General features: G+C 42.3%; 1 protein-coding gene across 1 annotated transcript; it reads right to left on the reverse strand.

Moving 5' to 3' along the window:
• Positions 1–91: 91 nt before the first annotated feature.
• On the reverse strand, positions 92–17,169 carry LOC131941069 (uncharacterized). The gene is made up of 7 exons (XM_059300054.1): positions 16,250–17,169; positions 11,299–11,503; positions 7,401–7,547; positions 3,661–3,744; positions 2,614–2,775; positions 2,347–2,463; positions 92–257 (listed from the first exon to the last, which is right to left on the reverse strand). Exons 1-7 carry the CDS (start codon positions 17,065–17,067, stop codon positions 117–119), a joined length of 1,674 nt encoding a protein of 557 aa, XP_059156037.1. The 5' UTR covers positions 17,068–17,169; the 3' UTR covers positions 92–116.
• Between the last annotated feature and the right edge of the window lie 5,494 nt (positions 17,170–22,663).

Here is a 22,663-nt window from a genome sequence, read left to right on the forward strand (position 1 = left end):
ATATATACATATACATATATATATATATATATATATATATATATATATATATATATATATATATATATATATACATATACATATACATGTGTAAAAAGAGCCCGACAACGTGTGAATCAGCACGCCAGCTTATTGTTTTTACAAATCCGTTCCATAAAAGCCTTGAGGTCAACTCTGACCATGTCAACGTTTTGGTCCACCACCCTGTAGATGCCCTGAAGACGACCTTCTATGGCAAACACCGTCTTCCTCATCTCCTGGGGAGGTCACAACAGGTTAACGTTACGGGACAGGTGTAACAGTGTTAGGCTAGATAACATTAACACGATAACATTAAGTGGACAGGTGTAACAGTGTTAGGCTAGATAACATTAACACGATAACATTAAGTGGACAGGTGTAACAGTGTTAGATAACATTAAGTTACGGGACAGGTGTAACAGTGTTAGATAACATTAAAGTTACGGGACAGGTGTAACAGTGTTAGATAACATTAAATAACGGGACAGGTGTAACAGTGTTAGATAACATTAAGTTACGGGACAGGTGTAACAGTGTTAGATAACATTAAGTTACGGGACAGGTGTAACAGTGTTAGATAACATTAAGTTACGGGACAGGTGTAACAGTGTTAGATAACATTAAGTTACGGGACAGGTGTAACAGTGTTAGATAACATTAAGTTACGGGACAGGTGTAACAGTGTTAGATAACATTAAAGTTACGGGACAGGTGTAACAGTGTTAGATAACATTAAGTTACGGGACAGGTGTAACAGTGTTAGATAACATTAAAGTTACGGGACAGGTGTAACAGTGTTAGATAACATTAAATAACGGGACAGGTGTAACAGTGTTAGATAACATTAAGTTACGGGACAGGTGTAACAGTGTTAGATAACATTAAGTTACGGGACAGGTGTAACAGTGTTAGATAACATTAAGTTACGGGACAGGTGTAACAGTGTTAGATAACATTAAGTTACGGGACAGGTGTAACAGTGTTAGATAACATTAAGTTACGGGACAGGTGTAACAGTGTTAGATAACATTAAAGTTACGGGACAGGTGTAACAGTGTTAGATAACATTAAGTTACGGGACAGGTGTAACAGTGTTAGATAACATTTAGTTACGGGACAGGTGTAACAGTGTTAGATAACATTAAGTTACGGGACAGGTGTAACAGTGTTAGATAACATTAAAGTTACGGGACAGGTGTAACAGTGTTAGATAACATTAAGTTACGGGACAGGTGTAACAGTGTTAGATAACATTAAGTTACGGGACAGGTGTAACAGTTTTAGATAACATTGAGTTACGGGACAGGTGTAACAGTGTTAGATAACATTTAGTTACGGGACAGGTGTAACAGTGTTAGATAACATTAAGTTACGGGACAGGTGTAACAGTGTTAGATAACATTAAGTTACGGGACAGATGTAACAGTGTTAGATAACATTAAGTTACGGGACAGGTGTAACAGTGTTAGATAACATTGAGTTACGGGACAGGTGTAACAGTGTTAGATAACATTAAGTTACGGGACAGGTGTAACAGTGTTAGATAACATTTAGTTACGGGACAGGTGTAACAGTGTTAGATAACATTTAGTTACGGGACAGGTGTAACAGTGTTAGATAACATTAAGTTACGGGACAGGTGTAACAGTGTTAGATAACATTAAGTTACGGGACAGGTGTAACGGTGTTAGATAACATTAAGTTACGGGACAGGTGTAACAGTGTTAGATAACATTTAGTTACGGGACAGGTGTAACAGTGTTAGATAACATTTAGTTACGGGACAGGTGTAACAGTGTTAGATAACATTAAGCTACGGGACAGGTGTAACAGTGTTAGATAACATTAAGTTACGGGACAGGTGTAACGGTGTTAGATAACATTAAGTTACGGGACAGGTGTAACAGTGTTAGATAACATTATATAAAGTTACGGGACAGGTGTAACAGTGTTAGATAACATTATATAAAGTTACGGATCTATTGTAATAGTGTTAGTTAACATTACATTATAAAGCATTTTAATGACAATTAAAGTTTCAAGACAAAATTAAATTCTAATGAAATAAACATCAGATATTCTAGCGTTGTTATCGTAGATTTGGAAAAAGTAGCTATTAATATTAACTCTTTTGTATGTCACCATAACATAAACTCACCTGAATGTCATCATGACATAAACTCACCTGAATGTCATCGTGACATAAACTAACCAGAATGTCATTAGGCTATGTCATGAACTCACATGGATGTAATCATGTCATGAACTCACCTGAATGTCATCGTGACATAAACACACCTGAATGTCATCATGTCATGAACTCACCTGAATGTCATGAGCCTTATAAGAGTCCGCCGATCTCAGCTCGTTGGTGATCTGGTCGTGGTTTTTGTACTGAGCGACCACAGCCCGTAGGTCGTTCTTCATTTCAACCAGTCGATCCTGTAGCATACAAACAGACAACATAATGTAACAGACAAAACAATATAATACACAACACAAAATAATAGACAACACAATATAACAGACAGCACAATACAACAGACAGCACACGACAGCATACAATCCTGTAGCATCAGAAAAAAAGTGTACCTTGAAGGCCTCTAGTCTAGAGTTGATCCGACCATACGAGTCTAGAGAATTTTGAAGCGACAAATCTGTTTTCCCCTTGAAGGCTTCTAACTCGTTGATTTTAAACGCCTGCATAGTCATGCGCATTTGGATGTTCCGGCTTTTGCGGTCTAGCTCCGTCACCTAGTTACGTCATCAAATTTAATTAGAATTAGTTGCTCAGTCTAATTAAAGAGCTACTAAATATCCCGTGCGACAGTTGTGTATGTAGAATGTTAGGAGGTGGTTCGATCCTCTCCCTCCCCACCCATGAACTCCTAAAATAATTTGTATGTTAAGTTACAGAAAAGCAGGTTGAAATCGGAATCAACGACCTATACAAGCATAACATGATAACACGTAAAACTTAATGTGTTGGAAAAATCCCGTCCTACTTAACTAAGAACGAAGAAGAAGAAGAAGTGTGCGATAGAGATCTCATAGGACGAGCTAATGTGTTGAAACTCACTCTTGCTGACTAGAATTATTAGAGTAGTGCTCACTAAGGCCACAACACCAAGACAGTGAATAACATACGTGAATACAGCGTCATCTAAACTTCGTGTTGATCTCAAAACATTACTCGAACACACACACACACACACACACACACATACTCACACATGTACACATAAGCATATATTTCAATATATAAAAATGCATGTGTATAATTATAATGTCCATATACACACATACGTGTGTGTGTGTGCTGTATTTAAAATAACCCCCTGGGCCCTGGGTGAGACATAATCTAATTACGCTGAGATTTTAAATTGAATGCATGCTAATACAGCGAGCTCAAAGTTAAAGACCACATTTTTAAATGAAAATTGGCAAGTTAAAATGTGTATGGATTAAACAACAAGTTCAAGGCCACGAATTTAGTGCAGTAAGCAAATTAGATTTGTAGGTTGATCAAATAGATAAATACGTCGAGAGGATGCGTACATTAAAGTTGAGTAAACAGGCTGTAGGATAAAGTGATTAATTAAGTTAGGTAATTAAATAATGAGATGAGTTTGGTTTGACCTTATCGTCCATTTTGATGACCTCTGACCTAACACGGGTCAACTCCGAGTCGCTCATGATGTTGTAGTTCTCTAGCGCCATCACCTGCGGATGGTCAGATGGTTGGTCATTGAGATCAGGGCACAGAGGATAGGGCACAGAGGATAGGGCACAGAGGATAGGGCACAGAGGATAGGGCACAGAGCTCAGGGCAGAGGCGTAGCGAGGGGGGGGGGGGGGGCGGGGGGGGACATAAGTACCCGGGCGCCGACCTTAGGAGGGGCGCCAAAATGAAAGTTTGAGGGGGGGGGGGTGCAAATGAAAAGTTCGAGGGGGGGGGGTGCAAATCGAAAGTTTGAGGGGGGGGTGCAAATGAAAAGTTCGAGGGGGGGTGCAAATCGAAAATTTGCTCCCGAGGGGGGCGCCAAATTTAAAGTATGTCCCCGGGCGCCGGGAAGGATCGCTACGCCTCTGGCTCAGGGCACAGAGGATAGGGCACAGAGGTGAAGGCATAGAGGTCAGGGCATAGACATTAAGGCACAGTGGTCAGGGCACAGAGGATAGGGCATCAAGCTCAGAGCATAGAGATCAGTGCACAGAACTTAGGGCATAGAGCTCAGGACATAGAGTTCAGGGCACAAAACTTAGGGCATAGAGATCAGGACTGTTTAACTATATGCTTATAAGTGTATAGATAAACAGACAAGATAAGTTTATAGAGCTTCGAGTCCAGAGAGTAGACTACAGCTGAACTAACATAATAAACAGAGGCAATGAGCACAGGCCAGGGATAAATCGTGTAGATGGATGTGTTCTTGTTATACGGAGCTAAAAGTACAGAGCTTAGGGCAGAGCTCTGATAACATGAGCTCTGTTTGATCTGCCATCCAGATCATCAGATCATAAAAGGTCATGTGCTTTATGTAACAGATCGTGTGTATTTTAGACAATAGATATTTACATCATCCTGCACACAATCATTAGTTGGTTTATCCCAACACATTGTTTATTGGTTTAAAAGCAAAACACCATTCTCTAACACACCGTTAACGTTATATCAGTCAGCTGTTGTCTTACACCATTCTGTAACACACCGTTAGCGTTAAATCAGTCAGCTGTTGTCTTACACCATTCTCTAACACACCGTTAACGTTATATCAGTCAGCTGTTGTCTTACACCATTCTCTAACACACCGTTAACGTTAAATCAGTCAGCTGTTGTCTTACACCATTCTGTAACACACTGTTAACCTTATATCAGTCAGCTGTTGTCTTACACCATTCTGTAACACACCGTTAGCGTTAAATCAGTCAGCTGTTATCTTACACCATTCTCTAACACACCGTTAACGTTATATCAGTCAGCTGTTGTCTTACACCATTCTCTAACACACTGTTAACGTTATATCAGTCAGCTGTTGTCTTACACCATTCTCTAACACATCCATAACGACAGCAGCATTACGTCAGTCAGCTGTTGTCTTACACCATTCTCTAACACATCCATAACGACAGCAGCATTACGTCAGTCAGCTGTTGTCTTACACCATTCTGTAACACACCGTTAACGTTATATCAGTCAGCTGTTGTCTTACACCATTCTCTAACACACCGTTATCGTTATATCAGTCAGCTGTTGTCTTACACCATTCTCTAACACACTGTTAACGTTATATCAGTCAGCTGTTGTCTTACACCATTCTCTAACACACCGTTAACGTTATATCAGTCAGTTGTTGTCTTACACCATTCTCTAACACATCCATAACGACAGCAGCATTACGTCAGTCAGCTGTTGTCTTACACCATTCTCTAACACATCCATAACGACAGCAGCATTACGTCAGTCAGCTGTTGTCTTACACCATTCTCTAACACATCCATAACGACAGCAGCATTACGTCAGTCAGCTGTTGTCTTACACCATTCTCTAACACACCGTTAACGTTATATCAGGCAGTTGTTGTCTTACACCATTCTCTAACACATCCATAACGACAGCAGCATTACGTCAGTCAGCTGTTGTCTTACACCATTCTCTAACACACCGTTAACGTTATATCAGTCAGTTGTTGTCTTATACCATTCTCTAACACACCCATAACGACAGCAGCATTACGTCAGTCAGCTGTTGTCTTACACCATTCTCTACCACACCGTTAACGTTATATCAGTCAGTTGTTGTCTTACACCATTCTCTAACACACCCATAACGACAGCAGCATTACGTCAGTCAGCTGTTGTCTTACACCATTCTCTAACACATCCATAACGACAGCAGCATTACGTCAGTCAGCTGTTGTCTTACACCATTCTCTAACACATCCATAACGACAGCAGCATTACGTCAGTCAGCTGTTGTCTTACACCATTCTCTACCACACCGTTAACGTTATATCAGTCAGTTGTTGTCTTATACCATTCTCTAACACACCCATAACGACAGCAGCATTACGTCAGTCAGCGAGCCGGCACCCCAGGATTTCATTAACTCACTAAGCCAGGAGATGCCACAGAAGCGGTGCCTTGGTACGCAGTCAATGAGAAGTGACGTTTCAGGTGTGTGCGTGGAGGTGAGCACCTTACTCATCCCCACACTCCACACACCTCTTCCCACACATTCCGCACAAGGGCCCAATTTGTCTGTGACGTATGACCGACTTAAAAGGTGGCTAAGTTCTGTTGTACCGTATTGCACAAGCGGAAAATCCCAGAAATTTCGCCTACACTTGAATCAAATGTCAAGGTGACGATTAAACAAATGTCGAAATTTCGAAACGTTGTCCAAAATAAACTGGCACTGTTAGCTATAACAACGTTAATTACATTTTTCGCAATAATAAACTGACACCCTTAGCAAACATAAACTGACACATTTAGCAAACATAAAATGACACTTTTATTAAATATAAACTGTTGATGATGAGACCTATCTAATTGGGTTTGTCATGACTGAAAGCTATGGTGGTCAGTTTTATATCGGCCGTTTCGCACCACACACCATGTGTTGAAGACACATAGGTTGGGACTTGTTCCATACAAGTTTGTAGGTTGGGACGTGTATTTGTTCCATACAAGTTTGTAGGTTGGGACGTGTATTTGTTCCATACAAGTTTGTAGGTTGGGACGTGTATTTGTTCCATACAAGTTTGTAGGTTGGGACGTGTATTTGTTCCATACAAGTTTGTAGGTTGGGACGTGTATTTGTTCCATACAAGTTTGTAGGTTGGGACTTGTTTTTGTTTCTTACAAGTTTGTAGGTTGGGACTTGTTCCATACAAGTTTGTAGGTTGGGACTTGTATTTGTTTCTTACAAGTTTGTAGGTTGGGACTTGTTCCATACAAGTTTGTAGGTTGGAACTTGTTTTTGTTCCATACAAGTTTGTAGGTTGGAATTTGTTTTTGTTCCATACAAGTTTGTCGTTGGAACTTGTTTTTGTTCCATACAAGTTTGTATGTTGGGACTTGTATTTGTTCCATACAAGTTTGTAGGTTGGGACTTGTTTTTGTTCCATACAAGTTTGTCGTTGGAACTTGTTTTTGTTCCATACAAGTAAGGGACATTTGTTCTACGGATTATCAATTATAGTTTCCCGTTTTGTTGTTAAATAATTTTCTACACATTTCTTACCTATTGTCCCATAGAATAAAAGATTGTTTTTTCCTTTAGATCAATTTTCTTTTGCTCCGTAAAACAGAATATAGATTTAATTAACTGCTTTTACCTGGAAACTATTTTTATTTTTCAATAGATCGGTTACCTTTTGCTCCATAGAAGTCAACTGCCTAAAAAGATCGTAGTATTCTGGAACCTTCCATGGGGTGACGACGGGTTTTCTGGTTGTTGTTCCCCTGGCTCGGCTTGACCCCACCTCACCATCCCCACTAGAGCCAGGCTCCAGTAGTTGCTAGTGGGAGAGAGGGGGAAGGGGGTGGGAGTCAATGGTTAGAAAATAGGCTATTGGATAGCGTGTACGGCTCTAGGCCACACTACTTTGTCGGTTCTTGTGCACATGTCATGACGTCAGAGAAGTTCAAAGTTTTCAGTTATGTATTACTGACGCCATTTCCCAGATATTTTCAATAAGTAGAACTTGTTAACAGTAAAGGTAGGCCCTAAATACTACTTTAAAGATGCATCAAGTGCCATACAGACCTTAGTAAACTGACGTCATGTAATCACCTACAACAAAGCACCACATTATCTAACATTTACATTTAGCCCACAGTATAACCATCTCTATAATGGTTAGCCCACCTACCATCTCCATAATGGTTAGCCCACCTACCATATCTATAATGGTTAGCCCACCTACCATCTCTACAATGGTTAGCCCACCTACCATCTCTATAATGGTTAGCCCACCTACCATCCCTACAATGGTTAGCCCACCTACCATCTCTATAATGCCCGAGACGTTAGCCCACCTACCATCTCTATAATGGTTAGCCCACCTACCATCTCTATAATGCCCGAGACGTTAGCCCACCTACCATCTCTATAATGGTTAGCCCACCTACCATCTCTATAATGCCCGAGACGTTAGCCCACCTACCATCTCTATAATGCCCGAGACGTTAGCCCACCTACCATCTCTATAATGGTTAGCCCACCTACCATCTCTATAATGCCCGAGACGTTAGCCCACCTACCATCTCTATAATGGTTAGCCCACCTACCATCTCTATAATGCCCGAGACGTTAGCCCACCTACCATCTCTATAATGGTTAGCCCACCTACCATCTCTATAATGGTTAGCCCACCTACCATCTCTATAATGCCCGAGACGTTAGCCCACCTACCATCTCTATAATGCCCGAGACGTTAGCCCACCTACCATCTCTATAATGCCCGAGACGTTAGACCACCTACCATCTCTATAATGGTTAGCCCACCTACCATCTCTAAAATGCCCGAGACGTTAGCCCACCTACCATCTCTATAATGGTTAGCCCACCTACCATCTCTATAATGCCCGAGACGTTAGCCCACCTACCATCTATAATGGTTAGCCCACCTACCATCTCTATAATGGTTAGCCCACCTACCATCTCTATAATGCCCGAGACGTTAGCCCACCTACCATCTCTATAATGCCCGAGACGTTAGCCCACCTACCATCTCTAAAATGCCCGAGACGTTAGCCCACCTACCATCTCTATAATGGTTAGCCCACCTACCATCTCTATAATGCCCGAGACGTTAGCCCACCTACCATCTCTATAATGCCCGAGACGTTAGCCCACCTACCATCTCTATAATTCCCGAGACGTTAGCCCACCTACCATCTCTACAATGGTTAGCCCACCTACCATCTCTATAATGGTTAGCCCACCTACCATCTCTATAATGCCCGAGACATTAGCCCACCTACCATCTCTATAATGCCCGAGACGTTAGCCCACCTACCATCTCTATAATGCCCGAGACGTTAGCCCACCTACCATCTCTATAATGCCCGAGACGTTAGCCCACCTACCATCTCTATAATGCCCGAGACGTTAGCCCACCTACCATCTCTATAATGGTTAGCCCACCTACCATCTCTATAATGCCCGAGACGTTAGCCCACCTACCATCTCTATAATGGTTAGCCCACCTACCATCTCTATAATGCCCGAGACGTTAGCCCACCTACCATCTCTATAATGCCCAAGACGTTAGCCCACCTACCATCTCTATAATGGTTAGCCCACCTACCATCTCTATAATGCCCGAGACGTTGGCCCATCTACCATCTCTATAATGGTTAGCCCACCTACCATCTCTATAATGGTTAGCCCACCTACCATCTCTATAATGCCCGAGACGTTAGCCCACCTACCATCTCTAGAAATGTTAGCCCACCTACCATCTCTATAATGCCCGAGACGTTAGCCCACCTACCATCTCTATAATGCCCGAGACGTTAGCCCACCTACCATCTCTAGAAATGTTAGCCCACCTACCATCTCTATAATGGTTAGCCCACCTACCATTTCTAGAAATGTTAGCCCACCTACCATCTCTATAATGCCCGAGACGTTAGCCCACCTACCATCTCTATAATGGTTAGCCCACCTACCATCTCTATAATGCCCGAGACGTTAGCCCACCTACCATCTTTAGAAATGTTAGCCCACCTACCATCTCTATAATGCCCGAGACGTTAGTCCACCTACCATCTCTATAATGGTTAGCCCACCTACCATCTCTATAATGCCCGAGACGTTGGCCCACCTACCATCTCTATAATGGTTAGCCCACCTACCATCTCTATAATGGTTAGCCCACCTACCATCTCTATAATGCCCGAGACGTTAGCCCACCTACCATCTCTATAATGGTTAGCCCACCTACCATCTCTATAATGCCCGAGACGTTGGCCCACCTACCATCTCTATAATGGTTAGCCCACCTACCATCTCTATAATGGTTAGCCCACCTACCATCTCTATAATGCCCGAGACGTTAGCCCACCTACCATCTCTATAATGCCCGAGACGTTGGCCCACCTACCATCTCTATAATGGTTAGCCCACCTACCATCTCTACAATGGTTAGCCCACCTACCATCTCTATAATGCCCGAGACGTTGGCCCACCTACCATCTCTATAATGGTTAGCCCACCTACCATCTCTATAATGGTTAGCCCACCTACCATCTCTATAATGCCCGAGACGTTGGCCCACCTACCATCTCTATAATGGTTAGCCCACCTACCATCTCTATAATGGTTAGCCCACCTACCATCTCTATAATGCCCGAGACGTTAGCCCACCTACCATCTCTATAATGGTTAGCCCACCTACCATCTCTATAATGCCCGAGACGTTAGCCCACCTACCATCTCTATAATGTTTATCCCACCTACCATCTCTATAATGCCCGAGACGTTAGCCCACCTACCATCTCTATAATGCCCAAGACGTTAGCCCACCTACCATCTCTATAATGGTTAGCCCACCTACCATCTCTATAATGCCCGAGACGTTAGCCCACCTACCATCTCTATAATGGTTAGCCCACCTACCATCTCTATAATGGTTAGCCCACCTACCATCTCTATAATGCCTGAGACGTTAGCCCACCTACCATCTCTATAATGGTTAGCCCACCTACCATCTCTATAATGCCTGAGACGTTAGCCCACCTACCATCTCTATAATGGTTAGCCCACCTACCATCTCTATAATGCCTGAGACGTTAGCCCACCTACCATCTCTATAATGGTTAGCCCACCTACCATCTCTATAATGCCCGAGACGTTAGCCCACCTACCATCTCTATAATGCCTGAGACGTTAGCCCACCTACCATCTCTATAATGGTTAGCCCACCTACCATCTCTATAATGCCCGAGACGTTAGCCCACCTACCATCTCTATAATGCCTGAGACGTTAGCCCACCTACCATCTCTATAATGCCTGAGACGTTAGCCCACCTACCATCTCTATAATGGTTAGCCCACCTACCATCTCTATAATGCCCGAGACGTTAGCCCACCTACCATCTCTATAATGCCCGAGACGTTAGCCCACCTACCATCTCTATAATGCCTGAGACGTTAGCCCACCTACCATCTCTATAATGGTTAGCCCACCTACCATCTCTATAATGCCCGAGACGTTAGCCCACCTACCATCTCTATAATGCCCGAGACGTTAGCCCACCTACCATCTCTATAATGCCCGAGACGTTGGCCTGTGGCACGAAGCCCTCCTCTAGGACGTGCCTGATGTTGTCGATGCTGGACTTGTTGTCGATGGAGTCGGACTGCGGCTCGGCCTGGCTCTCCTCAGCGTTGTGTAGCATGACCTTCTCGAGGTTCTCAAGCCGTAGGTCCTGGGCTACCAGCGTCTCGTGGATACGCTCAATGTCCCTACAGAAGGACGGGCAAACGTGGGAAATAAACGACAGTTGTGTCGATAGTTTAACAGATTTTAAAACATAAAAATTATTTAAAATTTCATTTGTAAAGTGGCCATAAAACACATATAAAAAAAAAATTATCTCGATAAATATGTTCAAATAGTGATCTAAAGCTAAAAATTGCACACAATACCAACCTTAAGCACATTTAAACTCTACTAGTGTAGACGAACCTGATCAAACGAAACTATACATAAACTTAACCTAACAAATCGAACTACCCCATATTTGAACTAAATCCGATACAAATGACATAAAGATTTTTTAAATAGTTATTTGCCATAAAGTTGCTAATATATGTTTGTATAAATAAACGACACGAGCACTGTTTGCTTTTTACAAGCTTTTATTACACTCACTTCCTAGTCGTTCTGTCTGTCTGTCTAGATCGAAACGCCCGTGTGAAATTGCAGGCACTTCTAACTGACATAAACGGTTCGTAGTTGGTACGTGGGTCAAGACATGAAGACAATGCATCATGACATTCAATTTGCTTAATTGGTCACCTAATTCATTTTTTATGAATTAATTAAAATTTGGACTGAATTAGTCGGTAGTTCTATCCACACGCGTCATCACGGCCGTGTTGGGCGTGGAGCGAGGGGGGAGGGGGGCTCTATGACAAAAGCGCGTCATCAAGTTCAATAGGCGCGCGATGGTTTTTAGTCGGGTCAGCAGTCTAGTTCTTTACCATTAGACTACGCCACCCCATAATATTAATACTTTACTGGAACTTTAGCTATGAACTTGAAAATAGTTTTTTAGTCATGTAACTATTGTAAATAAAACATGTAAAGTACTGAACAAAAATTCATAAAAAAACGTTTTAATAACAAGCTTTTATGTTATAATGCACTAAAAAGTAGAAAATAAATTATACACTACTATTTAAATTACTATAAAGAAAAGCGTGGGTCACTTTAGTATCTATTGGATACCTTTACTAATATTTAGGAAGAGACCCACGCTTTTCTTTATAGTAATTTAAATAGTATGTATAATTTATTTTCTACTTGTTAGTGCATTATTACAAAAAAGCTTGCTATTAAAACGTTTTTTTTAAATTTATTAAGTGTTTTGTTTTGACGTACATGCATAGTAAAGCGTGCTGATAAATACATCTGTGCTATTATTTAGTTGTTTATTTCATCTTAATCCTTTGACATTCCACATTAGGGTATCACTTAGCCCTCCCCCGAAAATTTCAAGTGCCTCCCCCCCCCCTACCTGAGAAAAACACTGAAGGAATCACTGTTGCCCACTCATCGCAATTCCTGATTTTGTAATAGCAATCGTAATATTTTCTAATAGAACGGTACTCGATTTATATACATCACTAGATCTAGACCTTTTATAAGGTGCCTAAATAGCGGAGGTGTTAGTGTACATTAAACCACGCAGGTGGTGCGGGTTCGAGACACAGCAAGTCAACTTGGTTAATGTATTATTTTTTACTAGGCATGCTGCCCAGCTTCGCTTAGGCTTTCGAAAACATTGAGAATTTGCATGCTTAATTAATTCGCCCGAGGGTCGGTCTACGACCTCAAGAGTTATGAAGAGGTTTAATCCGTGGACATTTTTTTTCGATTTATAGCTCATATAAGGTACCGGTCAGTCGAGGTCAGTTTTGACCCCCTCATCGTAGACTTTTCGGCCAACCGGCCCCCGTGTTCTGTCGCCCCAAGGCAAGATCCTGCCAAATTTGAAGCGCCTGCGGCGCCGGGAAGTGCCCTATCGGACACCCGACAATCTAGATCTAGATCTAGATTCCTAAAAGAATTTTTTTTTAAGTTTAGCCCGAGCATAATAAAAATAAATACATTAACCAAGTTGACTTGCTGTGTCTCGAACCCGCACCACCTGCGTGGTTTAATGTACACTAACATCTTCGCTATTTAGGCAGATGACGTCAATAGTTAATGTATAAGCAATAGTGACGTCACAGTTTTATGCGTTCTTTTTCACATATATTAATGCTTTTCCGGTTGCATAAATAATACTGTTTCTCTACATTCGAATACGCCTTAAATTTTTATTTTTCTTCTTTAAATAAAATTGTGGTTATACATTTAAAACATCTAACATATTATTTTCAACAAAAGTCCGTAAAAAATTCTCGATATATCGCTGCCGATTCTGACGTGATGTCCGGCGAGAATTTTTTGCGGACAGAGAAAGAGAGAGAGAGAGAGAGAGATGTGCGCACATTGGGCTTTTATAAATTAGGATACACAGCAAATAACTAATAAACTACTCTAGCTTATATATTTTTCTTACATTTAGAATTTAATTGTTCCTATTAGCAGCGTGTACACATACTTTAACATAAAATAAAAGACAATTGTCAAAGTTTCAGCTACACTGTTTGACTAAATATTTTTCTGTTATCGGTTGAACTCAGTATCAGTCTTTGTCAATATCCCACACCCTCAACTAAATCCTCAAAAAGAATCAAATCATAAATCTAATAAACCGCGAGTGATCTCCCCTAAACTTTTTCGCATATTCTCATACAACACTACGGGGAATGGCAACTCGGGATACAGACATAATTTTTAATCCATTTTTAATTACTTGAACTTTTAAAAATAGAATAGTATCTCGTAGAAAAAAGAATTGCGCTCCAAGTGAAGTCAAACAATCTGTGTATAATAGTGCGGAATATTATTAGTACTTTACTTTAGTAAATTTATAAATATACATGCGTTTTTTCAGAAATCGGAAAAAGCGTAAATTACTACTTCCGGTCAACGGAAATTACTCAAAATTTGAATGAAGGCAGATAATTACATCTTTCACTTACTTGTGAAATTTCATTTATCTATCTGAAACAGTAATCAAGCTATAGGCTTTTGAAAAATTGAAAATAGAAAAATTTCCACTTCCGGTTATCGGAAATCGCTGAAAAGCTGATACAGAACTACGAATTTGATATAATACTTATATAAGAAATTTTACCAACCTAGCTGTAACGGTACTCAATTTATCGTGTAACAGACACACATACGTAGACACACACACACAGATATACGGACAAGATTGCAAAACTATGTTTGACCGATTCACGATTACAATACTTTCTCTATACTTCGTATACAAGAAAGTAAAAATGAATAAAAAAGAAAACTTGAATCTAAACAATTACAAAACTAAAATTGAACATTCATAGTTAATATATGGTTAGGTCAACTATAATCCAAACAGCACGAAGGTAATCCGAGTATAATCCTCAACCATAACCTAAAGCAAAAGGTAAACAAAGGAAGTCTACTGAAATTAATCTCAAGTATGTCCCACTTTCAGTAATCGACAAAATTAGGTTGTTACAACAAGCGAGGAACCCTCGAATAAATCTCAACAAATACTTCCCCCAACCCGTAAATTAATCATAATAAAATGTAATTTTATCTTAATAGATATACGTTACATGCCCTCTAAAGCTATGATCTGATACTAATAAGCATTGCTTATTGAGTGTTCTCAACTCTTTTTCTTTCTTCTTCTGCGTTTTTAATTTAGTTTATGGTGGAGGATTTAAACAACAAGTCCAACTTCGTGGATAAACTGGACTGTGGTCTCCAGATCTACGGGTGCCACATATAGTTTTTTTTTTTCTAATTATATTTCTCAATTCAATTCGTTTGACCACCTATCTTTACTATCAAAACTTTCAAGAACGTAAATTGGCCTAACAAGAGACATTCGACATTTGTCACACACCTATCCCATATAAAATAACAAAAGCAGGAAGTCCACAGTCTTCATCAATAGTTCAAGACACAACAAAACTGTTTTTTGCAGTTTATTCACTGTGGTTTAACACTTAGGATACCGAACTATTGAATTTAGGTAGCCAGCAGTCTAAAATTTACGATTACTTTTCATTCCCGAGGGCCAGAGAAATAATCACACAACATAAATAGCATAGCCTCACGCTATACTATATTTAGATCGCACATACACATATACTTTACCCAAAACCCAGGTCAGACACCTACGTGGCTAGATAGAAACACTTGAGTTCAACATCTACGATGATATGAAACCAATGGTATCACTACAATTTGAACACTTCAATGTCAAGTCAATTAAATTACACTACCGTTGTTTCCATGGTTACCATATTACAATGTCACAAAAACACCAGGGCAATAACAACACAATAACCAAAGAATTACACCATTATAATGACACCATAGACACCAAAGCAAACAACATAATAACAACAACTCCACCAACCAACCCACCTTAGAAACACCGTTGGGATGAATAGATGGAAAACAAACACCCTAGAAACACCATGATAGTGACACCAACCCCACCAACCAAACAAAAGAAACACCACGATGACACCAACTCCACCCACCAACCACCTTGAAACACCACAGTAATGACACCAAACCCACCAATCACCCAGAAACACCACGATAATGACACCAAACCCACCAACCACACAGAAACACCATGATAGTGACACCAAACCCACCAACCACCCAGAAACACCACAATAATGACACCAACCCCACCAAACCTCCAGAAACACCATGATAGAGACACCCACCCACCCCACCAACCAACCACCCAGAAACACCACGATAGTGACACCAACCCCACCAACCAAACAAAAGAAACACCACGATAACACCAACCCCACCAAGCACCCAGAAACACCACGATAAAAAGCCCCCGTACTCACCTGATGATCATGACCTCGAACTGTATGAGTGCTGGGATGAGCGTGTCGGACACCGGACTCTGGAACTTGTCCACTTCCTCCTCCGTTAGTGAGGAAAAAATTTCGTGAACTTTTGTCTGGGTACTCGTCTTGTTACGTGCGGCCTGTCGTTTGGTTCTGTTGATGGTCTGCTCATCTTCTGTGTGTAGAGGCTGGCCATCTATAGGACTGACACGGAGGCCATCTATTGTACCGACACGGTGGCCATCCCTAGTGCTGATAGTGTGGCCACTCATTGTGTCGATAGTCTGGCCATTCATTGTGTCGACTAGGTGGCCATTACCATCCTCCGTCCGCCTAGTTGTATTTCCTGTGTTTACATCACTTGTTTGTCTATCAGCCAACTCTGTATGAATTACTTCCCTTCTATATCCAGCTCCATGTGTGACGTCCCTTGCTCCATGTAAACCAACGTTGTGAATGTCTGTGTTGGGTGGTGTTGCCCTCCCCACAACGCCAGACTTGAGCAACGAGTTTATGGTGCTGTACACGTCCCTGCCTGCGTGCAGGCTGTCCGACAGCTTCAGTCTCAGCAGTGACAGCAGGACTTGCTGGTCATCGTCCGGTCTGCCGGCACCAACCGGCACGGTCAGGTAACCTGGTCTCTCTAGCACACCTTGACTCATTATCTCCCCGCGGGCCGTCGTCGGCCTGCACAGAAACATCCCTGCCGTGTCCGTCTGCACGCACGTCGAGTTCCATAACAAAATCAGGAGCAGGACGGCATTGCTGGTCAGGGTTAGGACTAGCGCCAGCACCAACTTCTCTTGTGGCGTCATGCTGCTAGTGCGACCCGGCTGCCATAGTGGCTGTAGTTTGCCAGTTTGACCGCCGGCTACTTGCCGGATATAGAACTTGAATGGGAGACACGTGACCCAGCTTAGAGCAGGACTGACAAGGTCTTACAAGTGGTCTTTACATTCTAGGTTGATTAGAGATGTGTGGGGGCGGAGCTTTACGTCATGCGAGTGGGGTTTCACGTTGAATGTTTGTTATGGTGGGGGCGGGGCTTTTAAAACGTTAAATTTAGATGAGAATACTTAATTTTTGTAAAATAAAAGTGCTTGTTGATGTTTTGAGCGTGAAACTAGTCTTGTAGCATGTTGTAAACGAACATTTGTAAACATATTGTGAGCGTAATGTTGTATCTATGTTGTGAGCGTAATGTTGTAAACATATTGTGTTTGTTGTATGTAGCCATGTTGTGAGTGTGTGTTGTAGACATGATGCGAGTGTGTGTCGCGTGTAGCCATGTTGTGAGTGTAAGATGCGTGTAGCCATGTTGTGAGTGTGTGTTGTAGACATGTTGTGAGTGTAATGTTGCGTGTAGCCATGTTGTGCGTGTGTGTTGTAACCATGATGCGAGTGTGTGTCGCGTGTAGCCATGTTGTGAGTGTAAGATGCGTGTAGCCATGTTGTGAGTGTGTGTTGTAGACATGTTGTGAGTGTAATGTTGCGTGTAGCCATGTTGTGCGTGTATGTTGTAACCATGTTGTGAGTGTATGTTGTAGCCATGTTGTGAGTGTAATGTTGCGTGTAGCCATGTTGTGAGTGTATGTTGTAGCCATGTTGTGCGTGTAATGTTGCGTGTAGCCATGTTGTGAGTGTGTGTTGTAGACATGTTGTGAGTGTAATGTTGCTGTAGCCATGTTGTGAGTGTATGTTGTAGCCATGTTGTGAGTGTATGTTGTAACCATGTTGTGAGTGTATGTTGCGTGTAGCCATGTTGTGAGTGTAATGTTGCGTGTAGCCATGTTGTGAGTGTGTGTTGTAGCCATGTTGTGAGTGTAATGTTGCTGTAGCCATGTTGTGCGTGTATGTTGTAGCCATGTTGTGAGTGTATGTTGTAGCCATGTTGTGAGTGTATGTTGTAACCATGTTGTGAGTGTATGTTGCGTGTAGCCATGTTGTGAGTGTAATGTTGCGTGTAGCCATGTTGTGAGTGTGTGTTGTAGCCATGTTGTGAGTGTATGTTGTAGCCATGTTGTGAGTGTATGTTGTAGCCATGTTGTGAGTGTATGTTGTAGCCATGTTGTGAGTGTATGTTGTAGCCATGTTGTGAGTGTATGTTGTAGCCATGTTGTGAGTGTATGTTGTAGCCATGTTGTGAGTGTAATGTTGCTGTAGCCATGTTGTGAGTGTGTGTTGCGTGAAGCCATGTGAGTGTATGTTGCATGTAGCCATGTTGTGCGTGTATGTTGTAGCGATTGTTGTGAGTGTATGTTGCGTGTAGCCATGTTGTGCGTGTATGTTGTAGCGATTGTTGTGAGTGTATGTTGCGTGTAGCCATGTTGTGAGTGTATGTTGCGTGTTGCCATGTTGTGCGTGCATGTTGCTTGTAGCCATGTTGTGAGTGTATGTTGTAGCCATGTTGTGCGTGTATGTAGCGTGAAGCATTGTGAGTGTATGTTGTAGCCATATTGTGCGTGTATGTTGCGTGTAGCCATGTTGTGAATGTATGTTGTAGCCATGTTGTGAGCGTATGTTGCATGTAGCCATGTTGTGCGTGTATGTTGCGTGAAGCCATGTGAGTGTATGTTGCATGTAGCCATGTTGTGCGTGTATGTTGTAGCGATTGTTGTGAGTGTATGTTGCGTGTAGCCATGTTGTGAGTGTATGTTGCGTGTAGCCATGTTGTGCGTGCATGTTGCTTGTAGCCATGTTGTGAGTGTATGTTGCGTGTATGTAGCGTGTATGTTGCGTGTAGCCATGTAGCCATGTTGTGAGTGTATGTTGCGTGTATGTAGCGTGTATGTTGCGTGTAGCCATGTTGTGCGTGTATGTAGCGTGTAGCCATGATGTGAGTGTATGTTGCTTGTAGCCATGTTGTGCGTGTATGTTGCGTGTAGCCATGTTGTGCGTGTGTGTTGCGTGTAGCCATGTTGTGCGTGTATGTTGCGTGTAGCCATGTTGTGCGTGTATGTTGTAGCCATGTTGTGCGTGTATGTTGCGTGTAGCCATGTCGTGCGTGTATGTTGCGTGTAGCCATTTTGTGCGTGTATGTTGCGTGTAGCCATGTTGTGCGTGTGTGTTGCGTGTAGCCATTTTGTGCGTGTATGTTGCGTGTAGCCATGTTGTGCGTGTATGTTGTAGCCATGTTGTGCGTGTGTGTTGCGTGTAGCCATGTTGTGCGTGTATGTTGCGTGTAGCCATGTTGTGAGTGTATGTTGCGTGTATGTAGCTTGTATGTTGCGTGTAGCTATGTAGCCATGTTGTGAGTGTATGTTGAGTGTATGTAGCGTGTATGTTGCGTGTAGCCATGTTGTGCGTGTATGTAGCGTGTAGCCATGTTGTGAGTGTATGTTGCTTGTAGCGATGTTGTGCGTGTATGTTGCGTGTAGCCATGTTGTGCGTGTGTGTTGCGTGTAGCCATGTTGTGCGTGTATGTTGCGTGTAGCCATGTTGTGCTTGTATGTTGTAGCCATGTTGTGTGTGGAATTTGCGTGTAGCCATGTCGTGCGTGTATGTTGCGTGTAGCCATGTTGTGCGTGTATGTTGCGTGTAGCCATGTTGTGCGTGTATGTTGTAGCCATGTTGTGCGTGTGTGTTGCGTGTAGCCATGTTGTGCGTGTATGTTGCGTGTAGCCATGTTGTGCGTGTATGTTGTAGCCATGTTGTGCGTGTATGTTGCGTGTAGCCATGTTGTGCGTGTATGTTGCGTGTAGCCAGGTTGTGCGTGTATGTTGCGTGTAGCCATGTCGTGTGTGTATGTTGCGTGTAGCCATGTAGCCATGTTGTGCGTGTATGTTGCGTGTAGCCATGTTGTGCGTGTATGTTGCGTGTAGCCATGTTGTGCGTGTATGTTGTAGCCATGTTGTGCGTGTATGTTGCGTGTAGCCATGTTGTGCGTGTATTTTGCGTGTAGCCAGGTTGTGCGTGTATGTTGCGTGTAGCCATGTAGCCATGTCGTGTGTGTATGTTGCGTGTAGCCATATAGCCATGTCGTGTGTGTATGTTGCGTGTAGCCATGTAGCCATGTTGTGAGTGTATGTAGCGTGTAGCCATGTTGTGAGTGTATGTAGCGTGTAGCCATGTTGTGCGTGTATGTTGCGTGTAGCCATGTTGTGCGAGTATGTTGCGTGTAGCCATGTTGTGCGTGTATATTGCGTGTAGCCAAGTTGTGCGTGTATGTTGCGTGTAGCCATGTTGTGCGTGTATGTTGCGTGTAGCCATGTTGTGCGTGTATGTTGCGTGTAGCCATGTTGTGAGTGTATGTTGTAGCAAGGTTGTGAGTGTATGTTGTAGCCAGGTTGTGAGTGTATGTTGTAGCCATGTTGTGCGTGTATGTTGCGTGTAACCATGTTGTGCGTGTATGTTGCGTGTAGCCATGTTGTGCGTGTATGTTGTAGCCATGTTGTGCGTGTGTGTTGCGTGTAGCCATGTTGTGCGTGTATGTTGCGTGTAGCCATGTAGCCATGTTGTGCGTGTATGTAGCGTGTATGTAGCGTGTAGCCATGTTGTGCGTGTATGTTGCGTGTAGCCATGTTGTGCGTGTATGTTGCGTGTAGCCATGTTGTGAGTGTATGTTGCGTGTAGCCATGTTGTGCGTGTATGTTGCGTGTAGCCATGTTGTGCGTGTATGTTGCGTGTAGCCATGTTGTGAGTGTATGTTGCGTGTAGCCATGTTGTGCGTGTATGTTGCGTGTAGCCATGTTGTGCGTGTATGTTGCGTGTAGCCATGTAGCCATGTTGTGCGTGTATGTAGCGTGTATGTAGCGTGTAGCCATGTTGTGAGTGTATGTTGCGTGTAGCCATGTTGTGCGTGTATGTTGCGTGTAGCCATGTTGTGAGTGTATGTTGCGTGTAGCCATGTCGTTCGTGTATGTTGCGTGTAGCCATGTAGCCATGTTGTGCGTGTATGTTGCGTGTAGCCATGTTGTGAGTGTATGTTGCGTGTAGCCATGTTGTGCGTGTATGTTGCGTGTAGCCATGTTGTGCGTGTATGTTGCGTGTAGCCATGTTGTGAGTGTATGTTGCGTGTAGCCATGTTGTGCGTGTATGTTGCGTGTAGCCATGTAGCCATGTTGTGCGTGTATATTGCGTGTAGCCATGTTGTGCGTGTATGTTGCGTGTAGCCATGTAGCAATGTCGTGCGTGTATGTTGCGTGTAGCCATGTCGTGAATCCAACTTGACCCCAGACAGTACAGCCAGAGCTTGCTGTAAGTTGACATCTACAGATTGGCTGGCCAACCCTTCAGTCCACTTCTGTCTTGACCTGACTTTGACCGCCAACCACTTGACACGCCTACCGTGACCACCGCTCAAATTATCCACAGAAAGAAAAACACGTTGATACTGGAATTTTTGCTGTTCTGTTGGAACAGTTTTGTCTACAGTGATCATATTAAAACAATGACTAAACAGAGGCGGAACTACCAAACCGCCAGGGGGGGTGGGGGGGGGGGGGGGAAGCCCCAGGCAGTTCGTATACTTTGACCAACTTTTCACAATTTACGGCAAACGTGAAAAAATGTGATACAATCATTTTACTTTCTCGTATATACGAAGTATAGAGAAAGTATTGTAATCGTGCAAAAAAACAAAACAAAAAAACAACACGGTAATTAAAAAGTCTAGTGACAATTTTAGCGCAATTTCCTATGTTATCTAAAAATAGCTCTGTCGTAGCGTAAATCAAGAGCAGGGTTAGTAAAACCATTGGTTAGTTATTAAAACGTTTTTTATTAAAAAAATTTTCAGTATTTTACATGTTTTATTTACAATAGAGTTACATGACCAAAAACCATTGCGCGCCTAGCTACTGAACGTGATGACGCAGCCATTGAACGTGATGGCGCAGCTATTGAACGTGATGACGCGTGTGGTGTGGTTGGATAAACATGCCTACTAATTCGGTCCAAATTTTAATTAATTCAAATTTTTTTTTGTGACCGAACGAAAGGATATTTTTGAAAACTTTCTCGGCAATATTGTTCTAAATTATGGCAGAAATCGATTGGTAAATATTTCAAGTCGCTAAGTGGTCTGGTTGCCGAGATATGGGCAAAAAACTGCATTTTTTCCGAGGTTTTTTGGCTTTTCCAGGAAATCCAGGAAGGAATTCCGGAATTTTTTGGCCCACTATCATCCTCGTAACTTGCTTAACATAATTGCTTTTGGAACTAGTCCTCGATATTGCTTCGTTGAGGAGGAGATACGACTTAAAGCTGCGAACACACATCCATTCATCCATACATTCATACATCCAGAAATGACGGGTTAATAAACGCAATTCTCCAGAATGGAAATTGCGCTAAAAATTGAGATTTTTACAAATCTCGACGTTTTACACCTCACTGATACGGAAAAACATAATTTTGCAATCTTGTCCGTATGTCTGTGAGTGTGTGTGTGTGTGTGTGTCTGTCTGTCTG

Source organism: Physella acuta, unplaced genomic scaffold, assembly GCF_028476545.2.
Source record: "Physella acuta isolate Inbredline_101_S28 unplaced genomic scaffold, ASM2847654v3 ptg000345l, whole genome shotgun sequence".
Classification (NCBI taxonomy): domain Eukaryota; kingdom Metazoa; phylum Mollusca; class Gastropoda; family Physidae; genus Physella; species Physella acuta.